Source organism: Choristoneura fumiferana, chromosome 7 (assembly GCF_025370935.1).
Source record: "Choristoneura fumiferana chromosome 7, NRCan_CFum_1, whole genome shotgun sequence".
NCBI classification, from domain to species: domain Eukaryota; kingdom Metazoa; phylum Arthropoda; class Insecta; order Lepidoptera; family Tortricidae; genus Choristoneura; species Choristoneura fumiferana.
In genome coordinates, this window is record NC_133478.1 from 5205849 (window position 1) to 5218125 (window position 12277).

A 12277-nucleotide genomic window follows, 5' to 3' on the forward strand; every position below is an offset into this window, starting at 1 on the left:
ATTAAAAAAGTTTCTTAAATTGATAAATACAAAGAAAACACAATCATCCTAGACATCCTAAAATAATCGAGATTTCTTTGCTCTATTCAGAATGATGTGTTCAAATTATCATATCATCAACATAGAGTGCAGTGCATTTAATTGAAAACCTAGGTAGACGACAGGGAAAAAAATGTAGAGAGCGCATGGTAGCAACCAAACATTATGGTATCCAACCGAGTTATCTTAGGTCAGTAACAAAATCCTAAATAACTGTTTAGCACACGAGCAATTTACTACTTTTGGTTATTATTACAAGTATATTACTTACGGCTGGCTGCTATGAGTTCGTGGGGTCAGCTTTCTTCAATGCCAGGCCTCTTTTCTCAGCAAACTCCGCACTCAGTCTATGTGCTTTCAGCGTGTTAGGTTTAGACATCTTCACTATTAAATAGAAGCCTAGATATTCACTTAAATATTAAATACTCTGATAGATATTTGCTTAAAGCAATTCGTTGTCACGGCTTATATTAATATCACACACAAGCAACTCAGTTTTCGGTAACACAAATAATTAAAGAGCATCTATTGATCAAGTATATCGGCAAGTGAATTCAAGCGTATCTAAATGAAATAACTTATTGTTTTGCTTTATACTAAAGTAATATAGATTTGTTTGAAGTATAGACGGATTTTTAGGATGTTTCGCGTAGTATTTTTGGGTTAAATCGGTAGGAGATTTTGTTATGTATATACAGTATTTGGAGCGAAGTTGCCGCGTATGCGAGTGGTTTGAAGGCGCGCAGGGCGCATGCGCGGAGGGTGGCCGGGAAGGGCGACTTTTTCATTGTTGCCAACGTTTTGATATCAAAAAATTCTATACAATTAACACCGCAATATCCCATTCAGCTATGAAATTCTTTAGTGGTTTTTATGGCTTTGATTTAAAGTTTACTATCGTAATAATTGTGGTTTTTGATCGTGATTTGGTTAGGGTGCATAGCAAGGGGTGAGACGCTAAATCGCGGTGTTGTTATGTCATCGATGTAAACGGAATGTTTTATAGACATTGCAACGGTAACTATATTGCAGGATTAAAATACTCAAAACTGTAGAGTGAATGCAGGGTTTTCTCGGGAAAAGGAGAATAGAGCTGTTACGATTTATTTATCAAACAGGCAGCTTGACTTTAAACCAATTTCAACGTTATATTATAATCTTCATAAAATAAAATCAACGGCTATGTTTTGAGTAATCGAAAACTAACAGTCTGTAATAGGACGTCTGCACATGGTAGAGCTAGGTACTGAATCTAGGTTGGATTCCTACTAATATTATGGAATTATAAAGTTTGTAAGAATTTATTGATCAACCAAAATTCAAAAACTGGAAAACGGATTCGGATTAAGTAAGTAAATTTGGTGATCCCTGGAATAACCGATGGGTTACTTTTTATCCTAAATTACGGGATCGAGATTAACGTCAGTAAGATTCCAAGCCTATCGTTAAGTCTAGATACATGAAATTTTGCACGAATATTTTTCATACATCATGATTAAAGGTCTGTGGGAATGGGAATCCCTTCGGTTTGATAAAATACCTACCGAAATATCATTCGAAGCCGCGATAAAAGGGTAGTTTTTCAGTGTGTTAGTGTCATAGGTTTATTATTGCTTTTGTATTTTTTTGACATTTTATATTTTAATTTCATTTTAATAAAAGATATATCATTTTATTAATTTTGATGTTTAAGTTAATAATCCTGTTTATTTTATTTTACTTGACATTTGTGTTTTATTAAGATTCATCTTTAGTTTAAGTGTGGGACTGAAACTGACTGTTTTTCATAAAATGTTAAGATATATTTTTAAACATAGTATACTTAAAGCAAAATCGGTTTCCACGTCTGTCTGTCTGTGTATCCGCTAACTCCTCCAAAACCACTCAACTGATGTTGATGACGTATACCTATATATCAGTTAAATAAATTCCACGGATTAAATTATAATGAAGCTTAATTAACATTTTAATGTAATTAGAAACAAATGTATTTTCCAACCAAGTCGTCGACAAATTACCTTAATTACACCCGTGCGAAGCCAGGGCAGGTCCCTTGTTATAATATACCTAACAGAAACTAAATTGACCTAAAATCATTCATTAGGCACCTAAAATATTTTTTAAGATTTAAATTAAGCGCATAGTCAACACATTATAGTTACCTGTCGTGTTTTTGGCAAAAGGGAAAGCGCGTTGCTTGTAAACAAAAGCTTATTATGAAATTTCACGATTAAATTTTTTATCATCAAACTCAGGAACAGTTCTTAGTTTGACTTTTTGTTTGAAAATTATAAATTATACAAACCAATATTTAAAAAAAAACTTTTCGATTCGAACCTGTATCTCAAGGATAATCTTACCGAGGTGCTTCGCCAATTACACAAAAGTGCACAACCTCCGAATAATTTAACCGCTTGCATACCTCCTCGATTAGTGGACTAGTAGATTCGAATCCCAGCAAGCGCCGCAAAAACGTTCATCATCATCATCATATCAGCCGTAGGACGTCCACTGTTGGACATAAGCCTCTCCCATAGACCTCTAGTTGCTTTTTTTGGAAGCGGCCTGCATCCACCGTGTACCTGCGGCTTTAACCAAGTCATCCATCTATCTCATTGGTAGACTTCTTATGCTGCACTTGCCGATCCGCGAAAATCTTAGATTTCGTCAAGCATTTCACTAATAGAAGAAAAACAAAATCATCAATATAAAACCGTCATTGGACTAGGAGCAGGAAAACAAGAGCTGAATGACTCATAATCCAGCAATTTGGAAAATCAATAGCATCCCGGTGTGCACTCGTTTGCTCTTATTGACGTAGCGTGCGCAGAAAAAGCAAAAAAGCGAAAGTGAGCTGATAAAAAAATATAGTTAGTTTAAAAAATCACGCTTCTATACACACACTCCCAGTTTGTAGTACATAATAGTTCTAAGATTATAGAATACAGACAGTTTTAGTCAGAACTTATCTCTTAAAGCCGAACATCACATTGCGACCCTGCCAGTCTTCATGTTGTTGGAAAAAAAAATGCTAATTCCAAACCAAATAACGCTAACAAATAACAAAGCGGCTACATTACATTACGCTATTCCGTCTTGGATTTTCAGTGCCTGCCTGATTGCTCCATCATCAGACCCTGGATAGCATCCTTAGTCAAAATACACCATATAGTTATTCGAACAAGATCAATGGTCATTCGCACCATGGTCATTGCTAGGGTTAGTGAGTTATTATTATTTTATTGTCCATTAGTATTACGCATAGTAAAATTGTCAAGTTTCGTATCAATACAACAGTAAGAAGTAGGTGAAAAGGTTAGACTTGGAAGAAAGTTAAAAAGCAATGTAACTAATACATTTTCATTGAAATTGATATAAATATAAAACCTTCATCATGGTCAATTACTTGTTTATCCGACCGTCAAATACTTTAATTATACACCGATAAGGCAACACAAATATTATTAAAAACAATTTAATAGCTACAGGCCTAACGCTTAACTGAGTCTGTTCAGACTCATCTTTGGTTACTCATACTTAACTACAACTTAACTTAGGTATAACTAATAACTTCAGTCGATCGTCAGCCTGTTGTCGTTAATACGTGTTAATTGAACAGAGGGCCTACTCCGAAATTCGAAAATCGAAGTTTGTATCGTACCGTCCCTCTCACTCACGTATCAAATAGTATAAGCGTCAGAGGGACGGAACGACATGAACTTCGATTTTCGCATTTCGTTTTAGCCCCGCACTCGCAGGTCGCTTCAAGTAAAACGCACACGGGATTTGCCCCAAAGATGAGTCTGAACCGACTCAGTTTAAGCGTTAAGCCTGTAATAACGTCGATAATTTACGACACGTTCGCAATCATATGGACATATATTAATTAACTTTTAATTTAAATTAACGTTAATAATTGCCATGTCACCAGTACTGGGCACGCACCCTAAGCTCCGAGCCCTATCCCGTCAATGCCGAAGGGTGCTTCATGTTATGAAATGACGTGTCGTTTACATTTGTGGCCGTAAGATGGCGCTCAGCTAATTAATAATCGATCTATATATTTTTTGTTTTTTTTTCTCCGCTACCCGCTATACATAGGTGGCCCAGATTATAAACAGAAACGTTATATAATTTTATGCCAAATATTTTTTTTCTCTTTCATTATTAAGTCACAGAAGCAAGGTATTTTTTTAAGTTCTATGATTTGGCTATGGTAAAGTAACCTGAATCAATCAATTATTTAATTAGTAATAAACAGCATTCAATGATTCACGATTAGTTGTATTACGTAGTTATAATAGGATGTGTATTTTGATTATCTTTTATAGAATTGAATTTATTGATTGCATTTTATGTTAGTGAGAAAGCACGGTGTCGATAAAAATGAGGTAGAACTCGGTCTGCACTATACATATTAATATTCACCACAATTTGTGCATTATTTCTACGAATATTATTATCTTTAAAGAAGCAATGTAACGCAACATTCAAATATACGAACCCGCTGATAACGGACCAAAATATTAATATAAAATTGGATTAACTAGCAGCATTTTAGTGACACAATTAATTAAGTTCTCGAACCGTTAATTAATAAGTTGCTCTTAAAATAATTAATTTATTACTTTCCAGTTTCTGTTAATTTTGTTTTTGACAGTTTTATGAACACGTTGCCCATAGGGCGTGATTTAATTTATAGATAGCACGGGAAGGTGCCATAGTGCCATACAAATAAATTGATTTGTGATTTATTCTTATTTCATATTTTAATCCTTATTAGGTAAAACGAGAAGCTGTATTGTCTAACGGGCTGGCATACATCGCAATTACTATTTCTTTCTCATCATCATCATCATCATGATCATCATCATCTAAACCGTAGGACGTCCACTGTTGTACATAAGCCTCCCCTACAGACTTCCAGTTGCTTCGGTTGGAAGAGGCTTGCATCCCCCGAAAGCCCACGGCTTTGACCAGGTCATCCGTCATCATCATTACCAGAGAGAGAGAGAGAGAGTGAGAGAGAGAGGTCATTCATCATCTCTTTCTACCCTAGTCTTAGGCAGTGTGACAGGAAGAAGTGGTGAAAGTGATTGTGATTGGGTGTGTTAGACAATACCTAAGGCTTCTGGGCGACCAATCTTCGCTTGGACTAAAATTCGAAAACGCGTTACGCGTTTACTTATAGAGACTAGCTTTTGCCCGCGGGAACTGTGCATTTTTCCGGGATAAAAAGTAGCCTAGAAAAAGTGCCTGTTTTTAACCGACTTCAAAAAAGGAGGAGGTTATCTATTCGGTTGTATTTTTTTTATGTTTGTTACCTCAGACAGAACTCAATCATTTATGAACCGATTTTTTTTGTGATCGTCTAGGAATGCCTTCAATTAATCTGTCATCTCCCAGGATAACAGGATCAAAGGAATTTGGGCACAAATTTGTGCCTCTGGGAGAGGACAGGTTAAGTCCCATAAGCACCAAATTAGGATCTGATGATCGGATCTTAAGGAAATCGAGGGAACTCTTCAAATATTGTAGGGACACCAATGGTAATTTGGATATATTTAGCAGTAACTCGTACTTTTTTTTTTTATTCGTCTGGGTGGCAAACGAGCAAGTGGGAACATGTGCTCTTAAAAATCATAATTCCGTGAAGTTTCACGGGTTGAATTTCAATTACTCGTCGTAATGCATATGGTAAAATGGAACGGGTGGTGAAGCACCAGGAAGGTCCGCCCGGATTGCTACCACCATCTTGCTCGCTAATCCTGCCGTGAAGCATCAGTGCTTGCACTGTTGTGTTTCGGCGTGGAGAGTAAGACAGCCGGTGAAATTACTGGCACTTGAGGTATCCCATCTTAGGCCTCTAGGTTGGCAACGCATCTGCAATACCCCTGGTGTTGCAGATGTTTATGGGCGGTGGTGCTCTTTTACCATCAGGAGACCCACTTGCTCGTTTTCCATTCAGTCAAATAAAAAAAAGGACTCAATAATGAACGTCTCTGCACCAGAAAAAGCAATCTTTCGTAAAAGGTGTCGAGCAGTTGACATTAAACTATTGTATCTCATATTAGGTATTTACACTAAAAAGTATATATAATTGTTGATTATATACGTTACCGAATTCTGTAAAATTAAGAAATAGATGCCAATAAATAGTGGATAAACTTGACCTTCGAATATATAGAAAGGGTATTTAGAACGTTCAAAAATAGTAATAAAAATGCAATGGCCCTTTTTCTAGACAAAAGTGAAACCATTCATTCTCTATTTTTTAATATTATTTGAAGAATTTGAATTGTAACAGCCGTTACGCTGCCCAAACTTTACAAGCTTTCCTTCAAACCGTAGTCTTTAAATTCAACGTAAGCTCAGTGCTGCTGCTGAAGCCTCCCTGCACCCCTGCGCTGATCTGAAGGCTAAGTACGACACCAGAGGTAAGAGTTAACAGTGATTCCGGAGGAGCTGAAGACTTCGAGCCAACGGTGCCCGTTACCGACGCCCTAAGATCCTGCCCTGCAGCAGACGAGGAGTTCTCAGGTGAGAGCTTCCTACAGCAGCTATTCTTTCGCGTGCTTTTTCATTTTATTTATTAATTTGTCGCGGGACGCCATATTTTGCTTCCGGCACGTTCCTTCACCATCCCGACTTTCCTCTCGTTGCTTTTTCGTAATTTCTATACAGTCCACTTCCCCTTTCTCGCACATTTTTTGGTTCATTCCAAACCTTGGACCTTTTGGTCTTTCATTAAAAATGACGCCCTTGTTCTAATCGTGATTGTGATTCTGTTTTAGTTATTTTAGTATTGTTATTTTTTCCTAATAATGTTACAAACTATAGACAGTTTTACTACCTAACCCGTTTCAGAGTGAATAATTGAAATCGCTAAGGGTAAAATGATTAGGTAAGTAATTATAAAATTTAATTTAATAAAAAAAATGTTGTGTTATTGTAATATGTACATCCATATTTTTTAACCAAGCGTAAGTGTCCCTGCTACTGAATTAAATAAGAAATGTTTGTACCCTAAACTAACCTAACCAACAAGAAGTTGGAAAACCCCCGACATTGTCACTTCAAAGTTCAATATCTCAAAAACGGCTGAACCGATTTTGATAAAACATATCTAATAACCATTACTAGAAAACCTGCTTTCAAATAAAAAAAACCGCATTCAAATCGGTTTACCCGTTTAAGAGCTACGGTGCGACAGATAGACACACAGACACACATAGCGGTCAAACTTATAACAACCCTCTTTTTGCGTCGGGGGTTAAAAAAATACAGAATAAAAAAACGTATCAGAGCTGTTTGACGAAGGTCCCCCATGCGGATTAATGGAAGTTTCCTGCTGACGCTACCTGACTTGCAGTTCCCGAAGATGGTGAAATAAGAACATGAGAAAAATACGGGAACATTGTTCTCCCTTATTTTTTTAGGGTGAATATAGGGGTAAGATTTTTCTTTCAGTCGGTAGCTGTTTTTTTGCGAAAAAAATACCTAAAATCAATTAGGTTGATGTTATGGGAAAGAATATCCACAAAAGTTAAAAACGTAAGTTTTATAGTGATTATTTCAGTGTATATGTCTGATTAAACGGGATCATGAATTATATATATTATTATCTTTTTTTGCTGTGGAAAGTATGCTAATTAGTACCTATCTGAAGTAATGAGAGTTTCCGGCATATTTATCATTATTATGTTGAAAATACAAACTGAGACATGGATGCACAGAAAAACCAGAAAAAGAGACCAGCGCTGGGAATCGAAGAAGAAGAAGAAGTTCTTTCTGGTTTTTCTGTGCATCCATGTCTCAGTTTGTATTTTCAATGTGGTTTTACGGGATGACCGTAAAAATAACAAATTCGGAGTTGAAATAAAAAATACAAAAATACTCCAAATAACCAACCATAATATTATTATGTACCAAGCACGATATTTTCGTGTCCATTTACTTACTCTACAAACAAAGTAAATAACAGAAAACGTATTTACCTTGTCTTCCGCTTCCTCGGCCCGGCCCTCGGCTTCCAAAACCCGCTGCTCGAGCTCCGAGAGCTGAAACAAACAAAAAAAAAACACAATAAAACACTGCAAAACACAATAAAACACCGCAAAACAACAGCATAAAATTTCAAATACAACCGCTAACGCCGTCTACCGGTAAACGCAAGTAAAATTACGGCAACGCTTGGGCGTTTGACTCCTACAAGAACCTCCAATTCGTAGCGCGTAGCACAGCTGCGTAGTCAAGCTACCCCCCGTTAGATGGCGCTGTTCGACCGCGCATACTTTATTGAACCACGTGGCTTTTATAGTTAGCTATTCATCATGAAAGCTGTAGAAAGGTATTATGGTTATGTAAGATCCGTGCGGTTTTCAGGGCGGCGTATCGGGAAGGGCGCGCGAATGTTACTGATGTAATACGTACGTTTGATAAATATGTGCGTTTTGCTTGATGTATGCATTGTTTGGATGTTTATGCTAACGTAAATGTAGAGGCGTTGCGATTATGAACATACGGGGAACAAAATGTAACGTTAGAATATTAATATGAATGTGCTTGGAGGTAGGAAGAGGGGATGCGAGCTAAACGACTGGTTTAAAATTTCGGAACGATTTTTAAACCCACAATTAATATAAAAGCAATGTAATTGTCATAATACATACATTATAAGTACATACTTAATAAATTGATAAATATCGAGGCCCTCTTTAATTTCCCGTCAGTGACGATGCCACCACTTTTCAAACGTCTGAACTATTCACCAGATTCTAACCTAACTGTACCTAGGTCAACTCACTGCGTAACCCGTTCACAGAAAATTTCATGGTGACATTACATAATCACATTGCCTGACAAGAAATACTTATCATTTACTGTGAAAACATTCCACGATGGGTCAGGAATACTTTGATGATGCATCAGACCTACTCTACCCTGGTAACAATGAAATACATAGTTAAAAGTTGTTAGGAATATAATAATTGTAAGTACCCCCATTTCGTCAGTTCTATTTTGAAATACCTATATCTAATGTTAAAAGATACATATTTAATAGTATCAAATGCGGATACAGCTTTTGGAACTAGCTATTTTAACAAACTATCAATTTAATTTTTTCATTTATGACACACTAGCTTTTGCCCGCGGCTTCGCGCGCGTGGAATTTGGTAATCGCGCGCTGTTCCCTCGGGAACTGTGCATTTTTCCGGGATAAACAGAAGCCTATGTGACATAGCCTATGTCACTCTCTGGCCGATCCGTCGCTCCGTTTCGACGTGAAAGACGGACAAACATACAAACATACGAACACACAAACACACACGTTCGCATTTATAATATTAGTATGGAAGTATGGATAGTAGCAAGAGCCAACGCCTCAAATTTTTATAGTCAACAAACCTTATTACAGGCTAAATTGTTTAGATTTAGACTAAGAAACGGACAGCTTCGAGAACCCACCTTCGCATTAAATCCTATTTTATCTAAGAGCGTTTTATTTCCCTTACCTATATTTTGTTTATGGCATTTCAATTGAAGCTTTTGGTGTATATGAAATAAAACTGTTATGGTGAAGACATCGAAGGGGGTAAAATTTTTGAAGTGAGCGAGTTACGTATTGCTGAGGACTGAGGAATGCCAGTTTGATTTTGTATTGTTATGTATTTCAAGAGGTACCTAAATGATAAGTAAATTGGTAGGTTCGGTATTTTACGGTAGTCATTTTAAACTGGTCCTCGTGACATAATGAGTCATTTGATCTCCGGATAGCCGTAGTTAGAAAACCTAACTAACTATGAGCAATACGAATGTTTATTCTCGGGTTTGTGAGTATGCGTGTGTGTTTATATATATTTGTTGCTCCTTTATAAAACGGCTCGACAAACTTGGAAGAAATTAGGTATATAGATAGCTGAACGTCTGGAATAGCACATAGGTACTTTTTATGCCGATATTTCCACGGGATCAGAATAAAATATAGAAATTTAAACCACTACGATTAGATACAGCAAATTTGGCACGGGTGTCTTTTATATAAAGATATGATATCCACAATGTATTTTTCGGAAATTCATGTGGTATTTAGTAAAATACCGGAATGGAAATTCAACAGCCAGATATAGTTTACGCGTGCGAAACAGCGGGTAAAATCAACTTGAACATAAAATCTAGATTCGTACTTTCCTGACAGATACTGATCAAAGAGTGTTTTACTATCAGGAGGTTACAGTACGAAAACTTGGCGTTAACATTTGACAGATCGGCGTGCCTTCAGTCAATTTTCAACTTTGAGGTCTTACAAATAAAATAGTTTTTACATAATCTGTAAACGTGGGTAGCGGTATACTAAAAATGGCTTTATTCATATGACCTCAAAGTTGAAAATTGACTGAAGGCACGCCCATCTGTCAAGTGTTAACTCGAAGTAATCGTACTGTAAGACATCGTATAATTATACACACGCTGGAAGCCGTGGTGGCCGAGTGGTTTGACCGATGGCCTCTCAAGCAGAGGATTATGGGTTCAAACCCCGGCTCGCACCTCTGAGTTTTTCGAAATTCATGTGCGAATTTACGGTGAAGGAAAACATCGTGAGGAAACCTGCACAAACCTGCGAAGCAATTCAATGGTGTGTGTGAAGTTCCCAATCCACACTGGGCCCGCGTGGGAACTACGGCCCAAGCCCTCTCATTCTGAGAGGAGGCCCGTGCCCAGCAGTGGGACGTGTGGACGTGGGGAGGCTGGGATGATGATATACATACGCTCATTTTGGCGTCAGTTTAGTCCTTCATTTTCGTGTTCTGTCAATCAAAATGGATTGACAAATAACACTGAAAACATTAATTTTCATCATTCCGGACCATGAGTCCGTCCGTCAGTGACCTGACCACACGTTAATTCTTTCGTCATTCTGGCCAGAACGATGTAAGTACTGATAACGCTAGAATCAGTGTGTAACCGATGTCTATCAAGTGTTTACGAATAAGGTTGTTCTGTATTAAATATATTGACCCGGATAACTCACGTCTTAAATCGAGTTTAGCTCGACATGTTTCGGGGGTCAATATATTTAATATGAGTGAGTCTCACAGTGGTTTCATGTTCAAAAGGTTGTTCCGGTTCGGTTACCAGCAATCAGAACCGTATTACCCCTCCAACGTGTCGAAGCCATCTCTGTATCACAACAGAATGTCAATAAAATTGACATTCGCCCCCCTCCATGAAGAGTTGTCAGAGTCCGACCCAAATGTGTCATAATATTGCTCTATAAATATATCGTCTCCGCCGTAACTTGGCCCCTTATCAAGTAGAGTTTTGTAAGCGGTGTGGGGTCAGATTGACTAGCTGGTAGTAAGCTCGGTCGCTATTACGTCGATTTAGGGACGGTATGTGACCCCGGGCGTCGTCACGTGCTGGCCTAGTGTTTGGATGGGACTCGGGTAATCAGAGCCCTAGTAAAATAAAATGAGAAAGAAATCTCAAAAATCTTCAAATAGTAAATACATTAAAAAATTGTACAACATTAAGGGCCGGTTTCACCACTTGTCGACTAACTTTAAGTGTCAGTTAAAAGTAATGCCGTCTTTGTTTATTCGGACAAAACAAACAGAGACGGCATTATCATTGATATCCGTCACTTAAAGTTAGTCGACACGTGGTGAAACAGGCCCTAAGTATAGATAGGTACATGTGGTTAGAGGACTTGACTACAATGCTCGAGGTCTCTGATTTGATATTCGGGTTAGTTGTTCGAGCAGATATTCTTTCATATATAAAAAATACGATTTTTTGAAGTAGAGTCTTGGTTGTTTAGATACTATGTATAATTAAGTATGTATTTATCTATTTTAGTATGTTTATTACTTGGTACTCATAACATAAGCTTTCCTTACTTCGAGACCAGCGCAATTGGTGTGAATTGTCCCGTGACATATTTTATTACTACTTTTTTAACATAATAGCAATATAACTAATAGCAAAATAACTAATAATTAAGAACATTCAATGTAGATATCTCAGAAGAGAGGAGGCCTGTGCCCAGCAGTGGGACGTCTATAGGCTGGGATGATGATGATGAATATAGAGATATCAAAATACTGGGTACAAACAACATTCTGTGTCTCTTCAGTAACTTGGTGATGTGTGACAATTTTCAAATTCAATATTTTGTTAATTTAATCTAAATGTATACTTATTGTATTCACTAACCATATTTGTGCAACCTGTCTCT

The 12277-nt window shown here is 37.3% G+C and overlaps 1 protein-coding gene across 1 annotated transcript in view; it reads right to left on the reverse strand.

The window, feature by feature from the left end:
- Window positions 1–12277, reverse strand: part of LOC141429566 (uncharacterized protein CG43867) — a 360339-nt gene that overhangs the window by 140613 nt on the left and 207449 nt on the right. Inside the window, exon 3 of the mRNA XM_074089932.1 lies at window positions 8037–8099. Coding sequence (XP_073946033.1) covers window positions 8037–8099 — 63 coding nt within the window. The remainder of the gene's footprint in view (window positions 1–8036; window positions 8100–12277) is intronic.